Consider the following 23108-nt stretch of genomic DNA (forward strand, 5'->3'; position numbering starts at 1 on the left):
AGGGGAAGTACAGATGTCTGTTGTTGTCTCTGCAGGAGAACCTTCAGGGCTACGTGCAGAAGGTCTTCTCATCCATCACCCAGTCCAGTTCCAGCTGTCCCCCACTCATGTGTGACGTCTTCAGGTCACTTAGACAATTGGCCTCCAAACGCTTCCCAGGTGAGTCATAGAGCCAGTGAAAGAGGCTTTTGTGGCATCATCATAACACCACAATTTTTGCAACCACTGTAAGCACTGGAGATGAGGAATTTACATTCAGACTTGCATGAAATATCAGATATGGTTGTCCTGTCTTAAAACTTAACTCAATCTTAAAAAATTCAGCCTAGTTAAAAAGAAACAAGTCAAGATAGCATTGTTAATGGACATTAGAGCAAAAAATTGGCCCAAAAAGTAAATCAAATGGATCCATGTTTTGAAAAGTAGGTAGACAAAACTGTCTGATACAGAAACAACTTGTTGTAATAAATATGTCCACCTTAAGGTGGTGCCAGATATCTCACTATAAACAGTAGTTTCATTTGAGATTTCTGAACAGTTTCTCTCGGTCTGTCTGACTCCTTTTACATGCGAGGTAGAAATGTGAATAAGAGAGACTGATTATACACTCAAATGTAATAGATCATCTCTGGGTGCATTATACTTGGCATGATTGATAGGTGTCCTCACTGAACAAACAAATTTGATTTAGAAAACTCTTATGACTCAGAATTCAATTGATCACGCTCAATTCTTAATACACTCTTTGTTTCTCCATCTATAGGTGATCCACACGTTCAGTACTCAGCTGTCAGCAGTTTTGTGTTCCTGCGGTTCTTTGCTGTCGCTGTTCTTTCCCCACATTCCTTCCAGCTCCGTTCTCATCATCCTGTAAGTACATGTCCCTGTCCTCTTCTGCTCTGTGTTTTTTCAAGGATTTAAGTCGATTTAATCAAAATTTAATGAAAAATTTTAAATGCATTGAAACAAGGGTTTTCAATCCTGGCAAGTTCCACAGCCTTGCTGGTTTGTACTTGAGCCGTCTAATCAGAGACTTATTTATACCTAGCATGCCAAGTAGTTTGTAGGATAGAGAACCAGCAGGCATGTAGTGATCAAGAGCTTGGATTGAGAGACACTGCAATAAAACATCCAACAAACGGTCTGAAATGTAAATTTTGTTGTGCATGACAATTTTCAACATCATCACAAATTTTGTTAATAATGGATACAATTCAGTGTTGGCAAGGAAACACATAATATTTCCTTCCAAATTCTGACACATTATCCTCCCTATGTGGTCTGACCTTTAACTCCAGATTAAAGTGAAACAACTCCTAAAATGGATATTTGGGATCACAATCAAACACATTTAATTTGGTCTAAGCCCTAGAGTGAGGTGGGAACTTAAATACAAGACGAAGGAGCAGAAGTAAAACTTGTGAGGAGAGTTGTGTGGATTTCCCCTCCCTAGAATGGTAGTTGTCAAAAGTGACACCTTATAGGACACAGGGCGATCAAGATCCAGCAAATAGCAGATTGAGTGATATGCTCTGCAACTCTGAGTTTGAGAGAGTTATCCCATGTATCCCTAGCTGTTCTTGGCTGTTGCAGCAACCAAGAAGTCTTTCCTACCAAATGCAATAATTCTGCTTCACTCATACTCACCCTTTACACTGGAACTGTGTCAGTTATTGTTGTTTGTATTAACTGCATGATGTGTGTTTTTATAATTTAAAAATATATTGTGGTTTAGTTTGATGTTATTTTAACCAACTGGGAAGCCAAGGCAAATTCCCACATCTCTGTGTAATAAAGATTATTATTATTATTAATCTGTACAGACCAAACTCATCAGACATGTGGCCTTCACATTACATTTTGTACTTTTCTTCTAGGATCCTGAGATTTCCCGCACACTCACACTCATCTCTAAAACCATCCAGACTCTGGGCAGCTGGGGCAGTTTGTCCAAGAAGCTGGTAAGATCACAAGTACATGTATAAACAAGTAAACATTTACTTAATAGCTTCATGCTCAATCAGCAAGATTAGAGGATTAGAGATTAGAGGCCTAGTGATCTTAGACATTTCAAGGTGTAGGATTCATTCAGCAGAATCATGATTTATGGTTTCGGAGACCTGGGCTGAGAATAAGGTCCTCAGTGTCAAAAAAGGTTGAATATTTTAAAATACACAGTGTGGTAATGGCTTGCACTATCCATTTATGTTTTTGTAGCCATCATATAACATTAGAAATGCATCATTTAACAGCTTTTGCATGTTGATTTTAAGTCTGTATCTTCTCTCCTCAGTCAAGTTTCAAAGAAACCTACATGTGTGATTTCTTCAAATCATTCCAAGAGGAGAAGTGTATAGAAAAAGTGAAAAAGGTAATTTTTGAATGGATGGTACCCAGAGCAGTGTAGTTTGTGAATATGTGCATATGTGTTTCTTTATCATTTCTATTTTTTTAACACATGGCACTGGTTTCTGTCTCAATTCTGTATCTCTCAGTTTCTTGATGAAATCTCCTCTAATGTCAGCAAGGAGTCAAGTGGTGTGGCGGACGCTGTGGTTCTCAAGGAGGGGTGAGTGGCTCCATTCTGAGCCTGTCCAAGATCAAAGGGAAAGAGAATTGAGATAAAAATTGAATTTAAAGTCTGCAGAGCCTTATAATACCAGTGTTTTAGTGCGTGCCTATTGTCTATGTGAATCTACCTCTGTATTTTTCCTGTTTATGTCTGGTCACCATCAGCATAGTTGGAAATACCAGGGCTCATCTTCCCACCTTCAAAAGAACCCATTTTCTGTCATGTATTTTATACAGTATAAAAAAACAACCTCTGCCAACTTGAAAATTGCCCAGGCTAGGTAGTTCAGCATGTAAACATGAAGCTTTAATTTGACTTTGCCAGAGTTTCTCTGTTTCATCTTGATTTCATTGTACCCAAGTTTAGGGTTTCCATTGTGCACACACTTCATTACACTTTTAGGTGTCAGTCACCTGAGGCCAGGAAGGAATCCCTTAAAAACACATTGCCTCACAAAATTGATTGGAAGATGACATGGCACAGTACCCACCTGCTTCTTGGGCATTCATTTTTAGGAGGTTTGTGGCATCGACAGGGATGGTTTTCCACTGCTGCAATCAAAGTCTCAAAACACAAGGATTCAGACAGTAGTTGTCTTTGAACGATCTTCTGCTTCACTTACAGCATAGACCACCTCATTCCATTTGAGGGGGAGTTAAGCTCTCGTTCGACTGCAAGCACGTTCCGGGCAGTATAAACTGACCATTTAATCTTTCTGAAATTTTAGTGTCATTTATTCCAGAGTAAAAGCCTTGGAGCATAATTTATATCTTGGAAACCTTTCATGTTCTGTGGGCAATTTTTATTCAAACTTCAAAGGAACATGAGTCAAATTACTCTGGGTCTTGTTTATTTGTTTTCTCTGTATAAAACCTAATTGAACCTTTGAATACTCAACCCAGTGTGTTTTTCTACAGGGAGGTACAGAAACGAGCCCAGGGGAAAAAACGTATTGGCAAGAAAAACTTCAAAAAGAGGTGGCTCAGGGTGACCAACAGGGAGCTCTCTTACCACAAACACAGAGGTAAGACATGTTATCCCCCCTCCAGAATATATTTTCCTCTGCTGTAGGATAACATGTGAAATCCAAGGGAGGGGAATAAGACCACAGCAAATTGTAGTGACGTAGTTTCGGTCTTGTCCATCATTAATGTGAATACCAAAAACATTAGATACAGAAATTGTATTTTGTATCTATGCTTTATGTTAACTTTGTCTTTGCTTTCTTTTGTTTTTTTAAGGATATATTTCCATTTCTTCTTATATACCCTTTTCCTTTATATTTGTGTACACAGAGCTTTTCACAGGAGCTCTTTGAAAAAGGTCTGCCACAAATTCACTGCGGTCAAACTTCAGCGTGCCGCCTCATAAAATGCTATATCACCCAAGCTTTTCACTGATAACGTAACAGTTAAGTTTGGCTAATCTAATTTTCTGAGAAGTAAACAAAACTTAGTGCCCCTTGTGGCACCCATAACCACAGTGTTAGTAATCAGTCTTTCTCATCTCTTTTTCTTTTTTTCACTTCCAGTATGTATACAGCTCTGAAGAAAACTTTTCATTATGTACATATGCTCTAGCAGTTAATATCTTGATAACCTTGAGGATGTTATTTGTTGTGGGTTTGGCGTATTGCCAGCTAAGAATGGCTTCCCTGATATTATTGCTACATTATAGACACCTGCCACAGAAGAAGTGATCCATAACAGTTTTTAGCTGCACCTTTAGCTGATAATGATAATGGTAATGGTGTGTGTGTATGTGTGTGTGTGTGTGTGTGTGTGTGTGTGTGTGTGTGTGTTTGTGTGTAAGCACATCCTCTGCTGCAGAGCAGGAAGTTTGCAGACAGGGCCAGGGTTTATGAAACTCCTAATTATTGGCAACACTACCTGAAATTCGTGTCTTTATTTGTACGCCATGTAGATTTGTTAATCAAGTTGGCTTCAGTGCACGGTCGTCTTGTCAGTCCATTTAAAACCTCAGACTAGTTGGTGTGCCTGAGGAGGTGTGTGGCTCCTCATCTTTAACATCATCACTCCAGATACAGTTGTGTATCGAGCGTTGATTGTTTCAGTACGTGTGTCATCTGTAGCAAATAACTCACCTGTTTTCTTGGTTCTGCAGTCGCGTGTGATCAAAAACAAATGTGACTGAACTGGTGTAGTGCATCATCCATACCATCTATAAACAGAGCCAAGCCACAGTCACTCAAGCATGATTACAGCTGTTGGGAGCAACACATCACTTTTAGGATGCTTTTTCAAAGAGGATAAGCAAATATGGTAATATTAAACATGAAAACTGAAAAAACGGAAGAAAACGTAATGTACAAAATGCTTATGAGCATGCACAAAAAACACACAAAGTCTTGAACGTACTGTACAGGCAACTGCAATAAAGTTTTTTGCACATTCAGCTTCCTTCCTAATCGTTGTTTAGTTTACTTTTTGCATCTTTTGAAAAACCTGTTTTCCACATTTTGTTTACTGCTTTCATCCAATATCTATTACCATGACATGGTAATAGATATTGTGGGTGTTTGTGTACTTTTTGAAGTATACTGCCAGACAGTACCTCCCTTTGCCAGCACCACTTTCTGAGGTAACAGCGGTTTTTGTTGTAGGAAGATGTAACAAGTCATTTGTTTCATCTTTGATCACAGCCTCTCTATGAGGTGATGAGGTTAGTTAGTTAGGTTTGGCACAGATCAGAACAGCAGCTTGCACTAATAATCCTATTATAATGCAGTTTTAATGCCACGATTATTGTAAGTTTAAAAAGTATGGATGTGTGAAAGTAAGCTTGAGTGGTTGTATTGATCATCATCATCATCATTACATATTTTAATAACTAATTTTGCATATCTGATAAGATGGTATGATAAGGTTGTTTGGGTATATTTTAAATGGCATAGGCAGTGTTTCCTCTGTATTTATTTAACATTGGTGCACCACCACATTAAGAGGAAATGCAGTGTTTCCCATACATAGACTAATGTGTGGTGCAGCGCCACACAATCAACACCAAAGGCCACAAATTGATTGCGCTTTTTTCCCCCAATGCGATTTTAAAATATAAATATTGTTCTGTTCATTCATCTCTGCATAGCGCTCTTTCTCCCTGTCATTCTTCTTCATACACACACAGACGTGTGCAAGCATGACAGTAGTGCACGGGTACACTCGACCCGCACTCGCCCGACATTTTCATCCAACCTGACCACAGCTCGGACCGCAGGTATTAATTAAAATAATGTACCCAACCTGCTTTCCGACCCTCTTATTTTAAAAGTTATAGGCCATGCTCTTGATTACCTTAATCATAGCCTTGACATCCCTGAGTCATATGCATTTAAAACAAAGTATTACAGTTTTGATGCATAGCATTTTAACGTGAGGAACCTGCATTATTGCATTAGCCTATTTTATCCCGCTTCAGCATTCATGCAAAAGTTAATAATAATGTCTTAACATTCACAAGAAATAAGGATTTCCCACTAGCCTACGTAAAATGTTGTTTGAGCAGTTCCTCACGGTTCCTCACGGGGTTGCCTAATTGATGCTATCTCCCAAGCATAAAATCAGAACATTTTATGAAACATCTTTATTAGCGGGCTCTCTTAACATTCTGCAAATTGAAACCAGGTTGTTCACCGGTCAACAAATAGCCTAGGCCTTATTAAGCTGAAAGAAGGCTTAACATAGGCTACATATTCAAAATAAAACGGTGACCTAAATCAGGGCATGCAAGCAATGCACCAAATAGGCTAATGCTGTTTCATTATTTTAGTTAGTTGCCTTGTTGTATCTTTAGTAGTTTCTTATATCTAATTATAGTATTTTATTCTTTTCATTATTATATTTATATAGTCACATTATACTATTTATTTTATTTTACCAGAAAAAAAAATACACAAACAATACAAGAACAGGTTGATAATGGTTGAGGTAGGTCTTGAGTTCAGTATTTGAAATAAAAACCTCCAGCTTTAGTTGTTTTTTGCAATTCATTCCTTGAATGTCACAGAATCTAAAGATTGCAACTAAAATAGGCAAAAATTCAAGTCAAAACTAAACTTTAACTTCAATTTTGGTGAGTAATTCTCAACATGAAACTTAAAAGACAGGTCTTCATCCAACATGAAGTCCAGGTATTTGTATGAGCAAAGTAATTTTACTGGCCTGCCCTGTGATGTATGGAGTTGGGGCGAGGAATGAAACCAGGCAGGGTTCTGGTAAAAATGTTTTTAGTTGTCCTCTCTTAAAGAACTTACTTTAAAGAATTAAGACTGAGCTGAATAATTTCAAATGCTTCTTGTAGCTTTAAAATTGTCTCAGCAGATGACTCTGAAGAACAGTAGATAAGCAAACAGATGTATATTTAACCTATAGCAGCTTCAGAAAGTGTGTGTTTCAATGTCGCCCGCTGCACACACCCCGATGATCGACTCCACCAACCGCCACGACACCGCAACACTCAATTCCCCCACAAATTGCTACCTGGTCTGTGGGAAACACTGAAATGTGAAATTAAAATAAACATTGTGAGTTGTTGTTAGTATTATCTAAAACTCAAATGTATGTAATCTAGATGTTTTTATAAATAATGAATATATTGGTTTTAGTATGATTTAATTTATAAGGTTTCACTTGCCATTATAAGTATGATATTGATTTTTTATTGATTGATTTTATTTTTTTATTTATTTTATTGATTTTTTTATCATTAGAACCTCAACTTGAAACATAACGTAACAGCAACAGATGTGGCACAAAACTAGAAATATCTCCAAAGCACCACAGTTATAAAGGAATTACAGAGGAAACACTGGCATAGCATTACGTTGGTAAGTGAGGATTGTATAATATAAATAATTTAAAAACGAAATTTCATTCTTTCTTCTTCAAGGCACACATTTTTACACATTTGTAAGTAAGCGGTGTAAGTGAAGTTTTAAGTAACTGTATTGTCTTCATTGATTAGGCAGGTATGGAGAACAAATGAATTTACTATATTATATTTGTCCCATAGTTGGCTCCAGAGTTTTCCATGAAAGCTGCAGTTTGTTTACTTCTAAATTTCACTTATACAGAAATATAGTGTATACCCCAGTGACTGTGATGAAATTCAAATTTCAATGTTTCTAGGCTAAAATGTTTATATTTAACTGTAATAGCAGCAGCTTGGAGAGGAAGCTCAAGGCCCTTCACATGTGAACACTTCATCCCCATATGAATTAAATAGAATGTATATTTTTCATGTCTGAAATGGCCACTACATAAGGCCATGTGACCACAACTGTGAAATTAAAAAATTTGGTTTCTTCCTTTCATATGTATATATAGAGATAGCTATGTGTGATAAAGAGAATGAATTCCTCCTCCCTCCCCCTGTAGTATGTAACTTTGACAGATTTGTGGACTGTAATTACAGTCAAACTGAGTTTTAAGAAATGGGAAATGTGAAAAGCAGGGTCCTAAGCCATGTAAGAGCATGTTTACTGTACTGTAATTGATGAAGATAAACTCATTATGGTGACACAGTGTTAAGACTTGAGGGAGTTTTATAGGAGAATGTAGAATAGAGTAAATATTATGCTATTGAGAGGAATTCAAGGGCGGGAGGCTGCATAATAATGTATTAGATTGGCTGCTCAAAGGGAGGACATGATAAATGGATAGGAATGTTTCAATAAGATCATCATCTTTGGCTGTGGCTGCACATCTTGTATGTATTGTTCAGGTCACTTGGACTCAGTGTAGGCTAGTGGCTTTTTCCAGTGACATGGAATGGAAAATTGTGTTACCATATACCATCATTTTGCTGGCTGCTTTGTTTAAAATGTATCAACTTGAATTTTTCTTTACAAAATTGAAAACTGTAAAATAATTGATCTGAATAATAAAAAGTGGCTGTGTGAAATCCCTTTGATTCCCAAACCTCCTCTCACACCACACACATATAAGAGGCAGAGGTGGAACTATGTGTAAACCAATTTATTGACAAGGTAGATTGGGCAAATAAAATATTAAAAATAAAAATATAGCACAGCTGCTGGCTTATGATAAAACAATAAAACACACTGGCGTAAGTGTCCAAGTTAAAACAGTCTTTCCTCTAAACAGTCTATATGAGTAATATACTCAGTCCATTCCGACGGCGTCCCGGTATCAGTCCGACCGTGTGTGTGTGGCGTGGCTCTGTCGGGGAGGTCCCCGACGGATAATTCACAGCAAACCAAATCTACACACAAACTAATAAACACAGCACACAATAACAAACCATAATACTTTTAACTCATACACAAACAAATAATCCGTCACACAATAGAAAACCCATAGTACTGTTTTGGACACATCCCACTGCCCTTGTCACCCTGTGACAGACGCATACTGAAGCCGTCTGGGCGCGTTCTTGTAAAAGCCCAAATGGGATAGCAGGTGCTCAGGACCACCCGCTATCCGCTTTCCCTGAAATGTGTGCTCAAGATAGCAATTGTAGGGAAAGCGCATAAAACACTTCCATGGACACACCTCCAGGCACAAATAACGGAGTCGGCATAATGTATAGTAGGTAGCGTGGCTGCAAGATACCGTTTAGGGATAGTGGAAGCTGCTAAATGCGCAATTCACAGGTAGCAGGTAGTGGCAACGGGTAGCGGGTGGCACAAGATAGGGCCCTAGATCTGGAAAGATAAATGCATGAGGTTAATGATGAATTGTATTAGTTATACAGAAAAATAAATTGGTGATCCTTACATTTTAGTGTATGCTCATTCCTTTGCGTTAACTCTCATTGTTTTTAAAAGTCAGGAGCTATACGTCTACCAGGTAAAGGCTCATTTTGCCCCAAATTGAGATAAATGTTATGTGGGTGATTTCTACAAACCAGACCATCAGACTCTGCCATGATGAACTTACCGCCACTGTTAAAAAAAAGTATCTCTGTAAAGCTTAAAAATGTTTTGATTCTTCTAGGACAAAGTTGTTGTTTATATTAGCACAGCAAAGCAATGTCATTTTATGGCTGAGATTAATCTATAAACTGCTTACCAGTCTAAGAAAACCTGTGTAATTACACAAGTAGCCATGAAGACTAGAAACCATGGCTGCAGAGGGGTTTTAAAATTGAACAGCTCTCAACACCATCATCATCTCAAGTTTGATTTTGGAATGGTGCATGTGGACATAACCTGTCACAGAATGACTTCAGAGTTTACTTTTATTGTCGTCTCAAGACTCGATGTGTGCAACAGAAACTAAATTTTGAACATGCATCCAAGCCTTTGCGTTTGCAGCTACACAGGATGCTGCAGTGTCACTGCTGTGTTTTTATGAACATGCTCTCATGTTGAAGCCTGGGACTGTTGTGCAGCCATAATATGCCAATTCTTCAACGTTGTATTACTGTTAATTTAAGTGTATGTCAGCAATGTAGTGCTTTGAACATCTATCATTTATAAGCCAATTGTCATTGGACTTAATGGAGTTTTGTGTGTCTTTTCAAGCAAAGTTTCAGCAACTTTTCTCATGGAAAGGGTCTTTCTAACACATTCCAAACCATGCACATTTTCTAAATAAAATGATTATGTGAGATATTAATCTATTTGACTGGGTTACCCATCCTATAACAGGTGTAACTCAGGGTGGAGTAGCATTGTGCTCAGGAGAATTGAGCACGGCTCTGAGCCAATATAGATTAATTCTGATCTTAAGGATTCAGACCTACATGTGAACTATCAAGTGAATGGAAAACACCTCATCGCAGCACTGCTCAGAGAGCACCTCTGAAATGTAATGGTGGACAGACAGAGCAAGAGCTGCTTTCTTCTCTGTCAGTATCTCTGTAGCCAGTCATTCTTACTGAATTGAATCATTAGCCACATGATTTTGTTCAGTTGCCACGAGGCACAACTTTGATCATGTCCCTATGAAAGGATCCATAATCCATAGCATGTTAAGTGTGTGATTGCCCTTTTCCTCTTCTTTCTCTTGTGAAAAAAGCGGTCCTGGACTCGATCAAGATCCTCTTGCAAAGGGATGTTTGCTGGTGCTTTCAGTTAGGCACCAATTTGTGGGGGCACCTTTTTAGTGGAGGATCCAATAATATTATATACTTGGTTTTACTTTTCTTTTCTTTTTTTTTCTTTTTTTTTTAACAGTCATGATTTATGGAATCACATGATATCAAACATGACATATTTCAGCTGGAGTTAGAATAATAAGTCTATAATTGTCATAATACACATTACTTGTTCATTCAAACACAAATCAGAATAAAATGAACATGAATTGTATTTAATCCCTAATATTGCTGTCTTTTTGGAGTCATTGAGAAATGGCTGGAGTACCTCCTCATAGACTCCTTTGGGCACCAAAATGTCTGAGGAATGTTACTTTTAGCTGTGCTGAATGAAAATGTGTCTGGTGGGGTGCTGGATAATGTTACCAGTTATGGTGAGAGAGGAGAAGGATGATACAGAATATCTGCTTGCCTCTGTAGACTCTGCAATTGATAGTCCTGGTTAAAGATAAAATATGCAGAAGGGAAACAATCAAATAAGATGATTATGTGTTCTTAAACATACTCCTAGAACCATCTCTTCTGATTTCCAGGGAAAGAGGCCCTCTGTATCATCGATGTCAAAAATATTCGGGCAGTGGAGAAGCTGGATGAAAGTGCCTTTAACCGCAAAAATGTAAGCAACCATGCTCTTCACCCATACCCAACAATGCATAATCATTCCATCCCTGACCAGGGTCACTTTGTAATGGAGATGTCTCAGTTGTGGTTATTTCTACTAAAATGAACAAATGACATGCTGTATTGGTTGTGTCATGAGGGTTTGTGGTTCCTATCTAAATAAATGTCAGTGGGTTTCTCAGCCTGGACTTAAGCGCAGGCCCAACAGGCGTAAATACGGTACATGTCACTCAGGTTCCCTACATTCCTGCTATTGAAAAGTGTCTTAAAGTGTTAGAGGCCCACAGGCCGTACAAATGCTGCTGTAATGGCAAGTGAAACCTTTCATTTTCAGAGTCATATTATAAAAGAGCAGACCTCCAATGGGACCGTATCAGTAACTGTGGGACATTTTTCCAGCTTTGAGAAACATGATAAATATTGTCCCACATTGCAATGCATCTTACATGGCTGAAAGAATACTTTCTGTGCTTCTAGATTTGCTTGATACTTTTCCCATTTCAATAAAAAAAATCAGGAAAGGCAGAGTCAAGGTCTGCACTGGCCTGGTTATTTTTAAGACCACGCCTGCCCACCCCCGCTTATTTTTATGCCATATCTGCTCAGACTCACACTATTTTCTGCCACACCAGCCTGCTTATTGCATCACGACCGCCTGATAGCCTGCATCTGCTTTCTGTATTCTGCTAGTTTCTGTCAGAGTTCACCATAGAACTTTTTAGTCCAAATTGGAAAAAAAGGATTTCCATGAATGGTGAGTGTGACTAGATTACCAAGTAGGCCTGGACTCCACAAGCTGTTTTGTGGTTTCTCTTGAACAGCTTATGCATGGATGCATGGATGCTTGCCATAGCCAACCATGATATTTTTCTGTTCAGCCTACACCTTGACCGTGCATTCCAGCATGACTGTCCACACTTTACCCACAGCTTTAAAACACAAAGCAGCGCTGCCAGCATCTGTTGTTGGTCTCATGGGCTTTGAACAAACTCTGTTGCACTGTTTGTTCTGTTTAAGATTTGGCCTCTAATTGCTCTGTTCCTCCACTGTGTCAGATGTTTCAAGTGGTCCATGCAGAGAAGCCACTGTATGTGCAAGCAGGAAACTGTGTAGAGGCCAGCGAGTGGATGGAGGTCCTGAGCCAGGTCAGTCGCTGCAACGAGGGACGACTTGCCACCTTTCATCCGTCAAACTATGGTGGTGGAGCCTGGCAGTGCTGCAAAAACCCGAGTGACAGCGCACCAGGCTGTAAGCCTTGCACAGCGTGAGTCTGTCTCCATATTATCATCGCCATCACCGTAATGAGTGAACTAATTTGCCCCCTCTGGATCTCAAACCATTAATTTGACATTCTTGCCATTCGGGATGCTCTGTAAACCTTAAAATGACAGCTTTTTAAATAGTTGACCAAACACTGTTTCCTGTTCAGTTTTTTTTTTTTTTTTTTTTTTTTATACAAAACCCACCATGATTCTTAATCTAAAATATTTCCACCACATTTCTGTATCACCAAAACTTTTTCAATCTTACTTCAGTCCACAGTGCAATTATATCTTCAAACTGCTGTATCTGCTCACCAGCTCTTTTCTATACTTGTATTCAAAATCTTTATTTTGAATTAAAACCCAAAGACAGTGCTCCAGCTGTTTTGGCTTGACAGTATGTATTAAATTTTAATCTAGCCTATGTTATATCTCTCTATGCATTTGTTGTTACTTTTTTTGTATTTATTTTTTTTTGTACACAGAGCTTAAACAAGTATTCTCACGACACAGCGGGATTTCTGTCTATTAAACAAATCAAAATATTATTTTGTTCTCGTATCTCTTATATTCAGCCCTGGCCAAGATTTCTTTACCCTGTGTGGTCTCTTCTATTTCAGCACCATGCTGGCCAACCTACAGCTGGATATAGACTGTGACCGGGAAACAGAGAGAGTCTTCTCCCTCCTGTCTTCGAATGATTCCAAGCTGCAGAACATGGAGGGTCAGTGCTTCCTCCTAACTTATATCTCTTCATGTGAAATGCCCTATCTGTATGGGCATATATCTGTAAAGGTATAATATGTAGTCCATGGGCCAGACAGTTTGTGGTGGATATCAGAATGACAAAGGTATCATGGCTGTGCTTGTTGTTGTAAATGTCATTAATTAGTAACAGACATTACGTAACTGTCATCAGAGATTGTGATTTTTTGCTGGAGATGTATACTCTCGCTTACATACCCTACTCACAAAAAGTTAGGGATATTCGGCTTTCGGGTGAAATTTCAGGATGAACCTAAAATGCATTATAACCTTTACAGGTGAACGTAATGTGACCTTCTGTAAACTTTTGAATGCACATGTCCAACTGTTCAGTGTTTCAGTACCTTTTGCACAAGTTGCTGTTCTCTAACAAGGAGCTTAACGGCAAAATTCACAACAGGTGTTTGATCCATGAATCAACCAATAAATTTCCTGGTTCAATTAGAATTGGTATTTAAACAGTCCTCCTCATTATGCTGTTCACATTTTGACATCATGAGACCAAGACGACACCTAACAATTGATCAGCAGCACCTCGCCATTGCAAGGCTTCAAACAGGATGTTCTCAGACGGAAGTGGCCACTGAGCTTAGAGTGTCACAGAGTGTCATCAGCAGGTTGCAAAAGAGATACAGAGAGACTGGAAGAGTCACAGAAAGGCATAGAAGTGGACGTCCTTTGGCCACATCCCACACTGATGACCACTTCATTGTGAACAGTGCCCTGCGGAACCGGATGATGAAAGCCACTCAAATCCAGGCATGTTTAAGGGAGGTGAGAGGCACCCAAGTGTCACGTCAGACCATTCGAAACCGTTTACATCAGCATGGTCTGCGTGCTAGACGACCTGCAAGGGTACCTGACCACACCACCAGGCACAGGTGTCATCGTCTTGCATGGGCCAGGCAGCATTTACGCTGGACGAGGGACCAGTGGGCCTCAGTGCTGTTCTCTGATGAAAGCCGATTCATGTTGAGCAGAAATGATGGCCGCCAACGATGTTGGAGACGTCAAGGAGAGCGCTATGGATCAGCCACTGTTGTCACCAGACGAGCCTTTGGTGGTGTTACTGTGTGGGCAGGTGTGTCTGGTCAGTACAGAACTGCTCTACACTTTGTGACAAGCCCATACTACCTGAATAACATCATTAATCCAGTCATTGTACCCCTGCATGAACAACACAGGCCTAATTTCATCTTCATGGACGACAATGCTCCAGCTCATCGAGGTTGCATCATTAGGGAACGGCTGCTGGAGACTGGGGTACCTCAAATGGAGTGGCCTGCACTTTCTCCAGACCTGAATCCCATAGAAAACCTATGGGATCAGCTGAGTTGCCGTGTAGAGGCTCGGAGCTCTGTACCCCAGAACCTCAATGTCCTGAGGGCCGCCCTTCAAGAAGAGTGGGATGCCATGCCTCAGCAGACAATAAGTCGACTTGTGAACAGCATGAGACGTCGTTGTCAAGCTGTAATTGATGCTCAAGGGCACATGACAAGTTATTGAGACATTGACATTTTTTGTTGTGGTATACCCACCACTGTTGTTGACTTTTGTTTCAAGAAATTGTTTGAGATGAGGAAATCACCAGTGCATGCTTCTACTTAAATGCCCTACTTTCATGATATAATATCACTGTAGCGTGAACTTTTTACATTTTCCGTAAATTTCACCCGTAAGCCAAATATCCCTAACTTTTTGTGAGTAGTGTATGTGTTCAAGGCCAACTTGAGAAGTGCATGGCACTCTGTGATTGTGATGTCTGTTGTATGTCCTGTCTCTAGATGCATGTGCCAGTCTGGCCGTGTACCAGGGCCCCCAGCGGGAACAGGAGGAATACTCCAAGTTCACCATTCAGGAACCCAAAGAGACGTTTCGCACCCTCAAACAGCTCCGCAACATCATGGAGGAGCTACAGAAACAGCACAACATCAGGAGCGACCCCACAGCGCAGTATGGCAGCCTGTGAGTTAAAGTGCAACTTTCAGAAATAGGAACACATAAGTATACACAAAGGGTATATGCAGTTCACTTATTTTGCATCCATGACTACTTTCCTCACATCAAAGTCCCTTCCACATGAGACAGGAGTTGTGGAGATGAGAATGCAAAGTGAGGACTAAGAAATCAGCTAAGAAATCAGAAATCCAACTTTTTTTTTTTTTTTTTTTTTTGGTAAAGTTCTTCCCCATTGAAGTTCACATATCTGATGTTATAAAGCTAAATATTCTGACCCTAAAACTGCCTTTAATAACTCCTTATACTATACATATTCTTAAAAACGGTTCATAAAATCACCTAGTTAATAACCTACCATATTCTTACCTAAATCTCACCTCTGCACTCTTGTAGTGCTTACCTTTATACTTAACTGAAATGCTCATTTGAATTAAAAAAAAAAAAAAAAAAAAAAAAGCCTCCATGCTCCGCAGCCCCTCAGAGAAGTTTAATAAATTTGGGATTGCAATCTACCCAGTGAGTGACACCCAGCTCTGTAATCTTTTCTGTTACAGGGACAACCCAATAGTGGGGAAAACCTCCTAACCAGAACAGGCAGGTCTGGCCTGAGACAGACATGCCAGCAGGTCGGGCAGCAGTACGCCACACACAGCACCGCAGTGACACACTGGTGTCCCATAGGAGTCGTCCCAGAGAGAAAACCCAGTGTGTGTTCAGGAGCACCAAGAGCGATGACCCCCGACCCCCTGAAGTCATTACTTCACCACACAAGAGGAAGGCCTAATACAGGAAGTCAAAGAGTTTCCTGACCCTCTCTAGGATTTCTCCATGGTCCTCGCATAGAAGGACACCTTGTTTTTTTTTCCCCCTTTCACAGTATGTTGTCATGTCCTCCCCTTCCCTCTCCCTCCCATACACATCGCAGTTTCCATATCAAGAGGCTGCACCCTTGTTCTCCATCCTTATTTGTTTAGTGTCAATCATATCTTTGTCTACAGTTGTGTGAAACGTGGCATCATTAGTTGGTGTGTGAATAGGCTGCTAAACATATTTTTATTCACCCAATTTAAGGTCAACAACCGTTACGATGCTTTCACAATCTTTTAAGATCTTGCTAGGAAGTCTGTCCTAACAGTAGGCATTGATAATCATCATCTCTCAGAAACAGGATGGATTGTCCCCACCCCATACAACTTTATCTTCCTCTTTTTGTGTCCTTCCTCCTGAACAAATATAGTACAGTTAAGTAGATAAAAACCAATCTGCCTTACTTTGATGGATGTTTAACAGTTTCTTTCACATCCAATGCTGAGGGAATAATGCAGAAGCACTTTAAATATTTGGAGCCTTCCAAATGGAAAATGATTAGATACATGGTATCAGCATTCCCCATATTGATCAGTTACATGATCTCGAGTACATTCTTGTATCATTCCTGTATGATAACATTTATAGCTTGTAGATTTTAATAGCTATTTTTCTTAACCAAAGACAATTTCGTAGGTTTGACTTGAAAAAAAAAATTAATGTATTTTGAATACAGATGTTTTAAAAATGGAAAGAAATTATATATATTTGGTTTATGTGTAAGTTTTTTGGTAACATGTCCTTTACTTTTTATTGACTAAGACAAATAGATTGCATCTGGTCAGTTCTTGACCCTGAAAGCACGTGATTGTGGTCTATAATTGTATTACCATGTGAATGTGATTTGTGGAACTGGTACGGTATACATCATGTCCATGTTGTCATGTTGGCAGCATAATTATTGCCACATATCTGTAGGTGGTGTATCAGAGTAACTGGTAGAGATGGGAGTCAGCCAGAATACCACATATCCCTTCTCATCCCTGAAACCAGTCCAGACAATCACAGCCCCAGGCTAGCACACGTCATGCCCCTGATAGAAAGCCAGCAGTACTCCCATTAGCTTCTTGTGGAAGCACTGATCATCAAGTATCCCCAGTTTTTATCTCATGGCTGTGGAAAACATGTCTGAACTGTGGCTCTCTTGCTAAAAGTTACAGTTGTGTTTTTTTTTGTTTGTTTGTTTTTTTTTTTTTGTTTTTTCTCACTTGGTATGCAGAGTGCTGCTCCATCGCCAGGTCAGTCAAGTTTTTCCTTTGCATTGTAAACAAGATAAACAAGCCAACCAGTGCCACACCTAGAAGTACCTGGTGGACACATGACCTTACTCTCTCAACATGTCCCGCATTGTAATATTCCTCCGATGACTCAAATCACTCATGACCAAAATGATGAACAATCAAACTTAAAGGAGCATGAAATCCAGGCAGAAAACCTAGATTTTGCTGACATCTAGAGGTTGAAAATGCCACCCTGCTGCAGGTTAGGCATGTTGACATGCCTCATTTGGCAATACATGCAACACCCAACAGGCCCAGTTTGCCGTGGTTCCCACTCCCTTTGAATCCTGCACACAAACTGGCATATGCTGGTTTTACTGACATGATTAAACGGCAGAAGAGGCAGATACCACATCAAAATATAAACAAACACTTTGAGATAAAGGATGGTCAGCTATTATTATTTTTCATCCACTTACTATAGCTAAGATAATGGTGAAATTGTCATCGGACTTGCACACAGCACACAGACCATTTTTAAGTTTTGCTTCAATGCAAAGCCATTGATAGTGAATTTCTTGTTTGTTTTAGGAGCTAGAATTACCCAATTCATATAATACCAGTACAAGAGCTGCCACCAACACACTCCTTTTTAGCTCTGGCCCTGCCACTCGCGCAGCCATTCCTACATCTCTGTTGGGTGTGGTCAGAAATGCAGCAGGGCTGATGTTTTCAACCCTTATAAGTCAGTGCAACAATGCTTTTCTGCCATAAAAGATTCCGTTTCATCACCCTTTAAATCTTAACAATTTGTCTCCATACCTGTTTCCCTTTCTAATATTTTATCATGTCTGCCCGTTTGAAAGATGAAGTTTTTAAAAGACACAAAAGAAACTTGAATTTAGATAAACAACAAGAGTTGAACATTTAATGCTGATAAAACAGGGTTAACATATTTTTATTTTCTTTATTGCTTGTGGAAATATTTGTTTTCAGAAGTTTTGTCTTTGGTCCATCATATATTTCTAACATGCATGTCCTTGTATATTTAACAGTATATTTTTCTAGAAAAAAAGTTTTTGTATCTTTTTTTTTAACACTGTGATTTATTGATTGTTATACTGTATTGATGTGTCAACGGTACCTTGTCCTTGTCTTCAGTGCTACTTTGAGGCTGGCTGCTTTTCGTCTTGTCACAGAGCGTTACCTTACATAATACTAGTCTGCTGCCAAGTCTACATTTTGCTGATAGCTGATGCAGTGTTACTGATGTGAATATTGTCTGTAATGTCCCACCGAGCTGTGGCTGGCAGTGAATATGTTTACATGCAGGCTACAACTGGATGAACTGCCTAATCAGAACCAAATGAAATTTTTGAAGTGATGGATCATCAGATGAACTGTCTATGCGTTTTAAAGTCACTACCACTTTTCAGTTGGACTGGGGCCAGATAGGTTACTCTAGACTGAGGGTTGAGGTGTAAAGGCAAATATATCCTTATAATGGCTTAAAATTATTAAGCTTGCATGTCAACGTCATCGCTAGTATTGCTGAGGACCAATAGCCTTGTGGTTCATGTCTTTTGGTAGTGTACTCATTTGTGTATGAAGGTAAATTTGTTATGGGTCCCTCACTTATTGCTTTTATCTGTTTTTAATCATAAGGGAATTTTCTATTTTTCGTGCCCACACCTTATCCACTGTCATAATACGAAAATAATCCTTGCCTTGACTTGGATCACAAGCATGTGTCAAAAAATACAGTGGCCTTGAAAAACCTCCTCTGATTTCAAAATGGACTCACCGAATGAAGATGGCATCCTTCATGGTCATTGTCTCCCGGCCACAGTGCAACATGTGCCAAGCCTTTCCAAAACGTTGAGGTTGATGAAGAGGAAATGTTGATATGTACTTTGAATCATCAGACGAATAAGAGCATCAGTCAAGGCGGCAGCCAGCTTACTTAACTTAAATATCATTAATCGCTATTGACTTTGTTAGTGGTTCAACAAAAAAAATCTCCAAGTGTTTGCTGACAGAAATTAGGCAAAGGTGGAGTTTATACAAGAATTAAAGAAACTGATTTCACTACCTGTGACAACATCTGATTTCAAAACCTAAAAAAAAATATGGACACTTGTCAAATACAGTCACAAAAAGTGCAGAAACTGTTCACATCAAATTCTGTAAGTCTTGGGTGGTTCAGAGCTCTGAGTTCAACAGAGGCTGCTTTAAAGGAAAATATTTTGGGCAAAATAAACTTTCTGATTTACTCAGATGGAGACAAGATATTCGATACCATCTTCACCTCTATACATCTAGTGGTTCAGTGCTGGTGGGTAGCATTTTATATTTAGTTTAGCATAAAGACTCATTAGCTTCAGTCAAAGTGAGAAAATAAACCTTACAGCTGCTCCACAGCTGTCTACCATATCCTACCCATAGGAACCAAACCACTGGACACACAGAGGTGAAACGGTGTTGAACATCTTGTCTCAGGCTGTAAGTCGGAAAAAGGGTATTTTGCCCAAAATGTTGGAGTGTTCCTTTAAACACTTACTGGAAGTTTGGCCACTTGACTGTGTGACGCCCTCAGAGGTGACTGATGAAATCTAAAGGCTGGCCTGTCAGCTTTTCCTGCCCATTGAACAATCAGTAGTCGCAGAGAGCGTACACGATGTGGAGATTTCCAGCTTGTACTCATTTTTTTCTCAGTGTCTCTGATACAACCTCAGTACAAGATCTGCGCTTTTGTTTTTGTTTTTTTGTTTTTTGTTTTTTGTTTTTTTATTTAAACATTAAATAATTTAATTTCCCTATATGGTCCTTTTACTTGTCCATTTGAAATAATTTACAATAAACACTTTGCCAATGCTTCTCCAGCCTGTGGGTTTTGTCCCTATGGTGAAAGGTCAGAGGAGAAACCAGGACCTCAAGAATTCACTCCAGGAACACATGCAGTGTCCAGAACAAGCTGTCTGGATGAGTCTGACACTGCAAGGTTTCACAATGATTTATTTCAGTAAGATTGTCATTTATTGCCAGGGGCATTACAAATAGACATGGTTACATTTTTGAAACATGAAACAGATGTACTCAATACACAGCCTCTAGCCCAAGCTTATTTGTGACTCATTTCCCTTGTTATAAGTTACATTTAAAATAACTAAATAAACACTACATCATTAAAGAAAAGTACTTACACCAAGAAGAAATACATAATGATTCTAAATGATACGCTGTTTAGACAATGTAGGAAGTCAGGATTGGCAACCAAAAAAATGATGGGTTCAGCCTTTTCTCAATCTTGCATCTTGTCCTGCTATTTGTACTTCAGAGAACAGCGCTCCAATATACTGTTAACCAGCTGAGGGTTACACACTGTCCTGAAGAAGGTGAGACAAGGTTAACATACAAGAAATGACCCTGTTAGAGCTGCGTTACATCGATCCATCAACACAGCTGCCTTAAACAATCACACACTGATTCTGTAACATGTTTAAAATGTGGAATATTGAGATCAAGCATGTAATAAACATTACACAGTCTTGGTTGGACTGAACTGTTGGTAACTGATCAAGTAAATGAGCTCATATACCAACCAAGACTCTTGTAAACTCATGTTAGTTGTGGTTGATAGAGTTCTTTGGCCAGTGGTTTACATGTATGTGCCAGGGTTTGATGCTGCAGATGAAAATCCTGGCACATTATGGAAATTTCTAATCCATTCCTTCATGACAGTCAAAACATCCAGTTCTGGTGCTGTGTATCTCATTTAATGGATCATAGGTTTAACAATACCACGATTGGGTGCATAAAGCCAGTCATATTGGTATGGTGAGGCATTTGGATGGAAGCATTTAAATACCGCTTTTTATGAATTAAACATAGTATTTGTTTTTATGCGTGCACGTAAAGGCCTGCTTTGGTTTGGTGGGGCAGCTCAGCAGTCCATATGATTGGCATATCAGATACTAAATAATGGCCATTTTGTAATGTTTTTGTTGAGTGTGCACACTCATGGCCAAATGATGTTATTTTTCTCCCAATGTGTGAACTTGTTTTTCCTGCTGCTGACTCACTGCTTGAGAAATTTGGCAGTTTTGCACTCCCTCTGCTAATTTAGCCCTTAATGAGACTCTGGCATCTACATCAAAAAGACAAAGTATTTGATTCAGGTTTGACTTTTTAACAGAGAGAGAGAGAGAGAGAGAAACAATTCCAAACAGTTGAGCCAATTCAATTATCACAGACGTTAGGGTTATTGACTAAGAAAGGTGTTTAAGAGCTTGTGTAGCCAACCCATTATAATACTAACTGTGAACTGGACTCACCTCTACTCATTTATTTAAATTCTCAGGGAGTCACTGAGGGTGGGTCCTCATTTGCAATGCTTCCAGCAGTACAATAAACCACATGTAGTATGAACAAACAAATAATAAATACATTTAAAAATAAAGATCTAATTGGTATTCGTGGCCTGGCGCTGTAAATCTTATCTGTCAGAGAAAAAGCAGTCTGTCCACTACAACAATATGATCTCTGAGTACCGAGAGCTTCACTATGGTGTTCCTCTGGGGTCGGTCCTTGGCCCACTCCTATTCTCCATCTACATGCTCTATCTCGGTGATATTATCTGCAGAGATAACAGCAGCTTCCACTGTTACTCTGACAATCCTATGATCATCCCCATTGAGCACAATGACCACTTTACAGTGGCTAACCTTGAAGTGTGTCTGTGTGAAATTAAAGCTTGGATGCCCTAAAATTTCCTGATGTGTAACGCTGGCAAGACTGAAATGCTGGTCGTTGGTCCCTCCACACAAAAAAAAAAAAAAAAAAAAAAAAAAAAAAAAAAAAATCCTTTTAGCAATCTTAACTTTTACAGTTGCCTTATTTCTCAAAACACTACAGCTGTAAACCTTGGTGTAATTTTTTACTCCAGTCTCTCGCTAGTGACTCATGACTTTATCACCTCCACATTATTGCTAAATTTAGGCCTATGCTAAGTATGCGAAACTGTTGTTCATGCATTTCACGTCTTGCCTCGATTACTCGATTACTAACCCATTGTCCTTTGTGTGTGTGAGTGGTTGTGTCTGTGTCTGCTGCATAGGTGTGGCTTCCATCTTTCACTCTGTACCAATGCCCTGCTGTTCCTCGTCCTGCTGTACCTCGTCCCGCTGTACCCAGTCCTGCTGTACCTGGTCTCTCTGTACCTGGTCTCTCTGTACCTGGTCTTGCTGTACCTGGTCCTGCTCCCCCTGCTGGTCTTGCTTATTCCTGCACCTTCCACAGCAATTAGAGCTACTGCATTCACACATACACTATATTGCCAAAAGTATTCGCTCGGCTGCCTTCACACACATATGAACATGAGTGACATCCCATTCTTAAACCATGGATTTAATATGATGTGGGCCCATCCTTTGCAGCTATAACAGCTTCAACTCTTCTAGGAAGGCTTTCCACAAGGTTTAGGAGTGTGTTTATGGGAATTTTTGACCATTCTTCCAGAAGTGCATTTGTGAGGTCAAACACTGATGTTGGACAAGAAGGCCTGGCTCGCAGTCTCCGCTCTAATTCATCCCAAAGGTGTTCTCTCGGGTTGAGGTCAGGACTCTGTGCAGGCCAGTCAAGTTCTTCCACACCAAACTCGCTTATCCATGTCTTTATGGACCTTGCTTTGTGCACTGGTGCGCAGTCGTGTTGGAACAGGAAGGGCCATCTCCAAACTGTTCCCACAAAGTTGGGAGCATG

At 39.5% G+C, this 23108-nt stretch overlaps 1 protein-coding gene across 1 annotated transcript in view; it reads left to right on the forward strand.

Annotated features, from left to right (window-relative positions):
• rasa2 (RAS p21 protein activator 2) overlaps nt 1-20225 on the forward strand; it is a 45049-nt gene extending 24824 nt beyond the window's left edge. Inside the window, exons 14-24 of the mRNA XM_030067145.1 lie at nt 36-159; nt 764-870; nt 1878-1961; nt 2294-2371; nt 2496-2569; nt 3490-3596; nt 11188-11270; nt 12331-12539; nt 13158-13261; nt 15087-15267; nt 15816-20225. Of these exons, the coding sequence (XP_029923005.1) occupies nt 36-159; nt 764-870; nt 1878-1961; nt 2294-2371; nt 2496-2569; nt 3490-3596; nt 11188-11270; nt 12331-12539; nt 13158-13261; nt 15087-15267; nt 15816-15846 (1182 nt within the window). The 3' untranslated portion in view covers nt 15847-20225. The remainder of the gene's footprint in view (nt 1-35; nt 160-763; nt 871-1877; nt 1962-2293; nt 2372-2495; nt 2570-3489; nt 3597-11187; nt 11271-12330; nt 12540-13157; nt 13262-15086; nt 15268-15815) is intronic.
• Nucleotides 20226-23108: the final 2883 nt, after the last annotated feature.

This window comes from Myripristis murdjan, chromosome 13, assembly GCF_902150065.1.
Source record: "Myripristis murdjan chromosome 13, fMyrMur1.1, whole genome shotgun sequence".
Classification (NCBI taxonomy): Eukaryota; Metazoa; Chordata; class Actinopteri; order Holocentriformes; family Holocentridae; genus Myripristis; species Myripristis murdjan.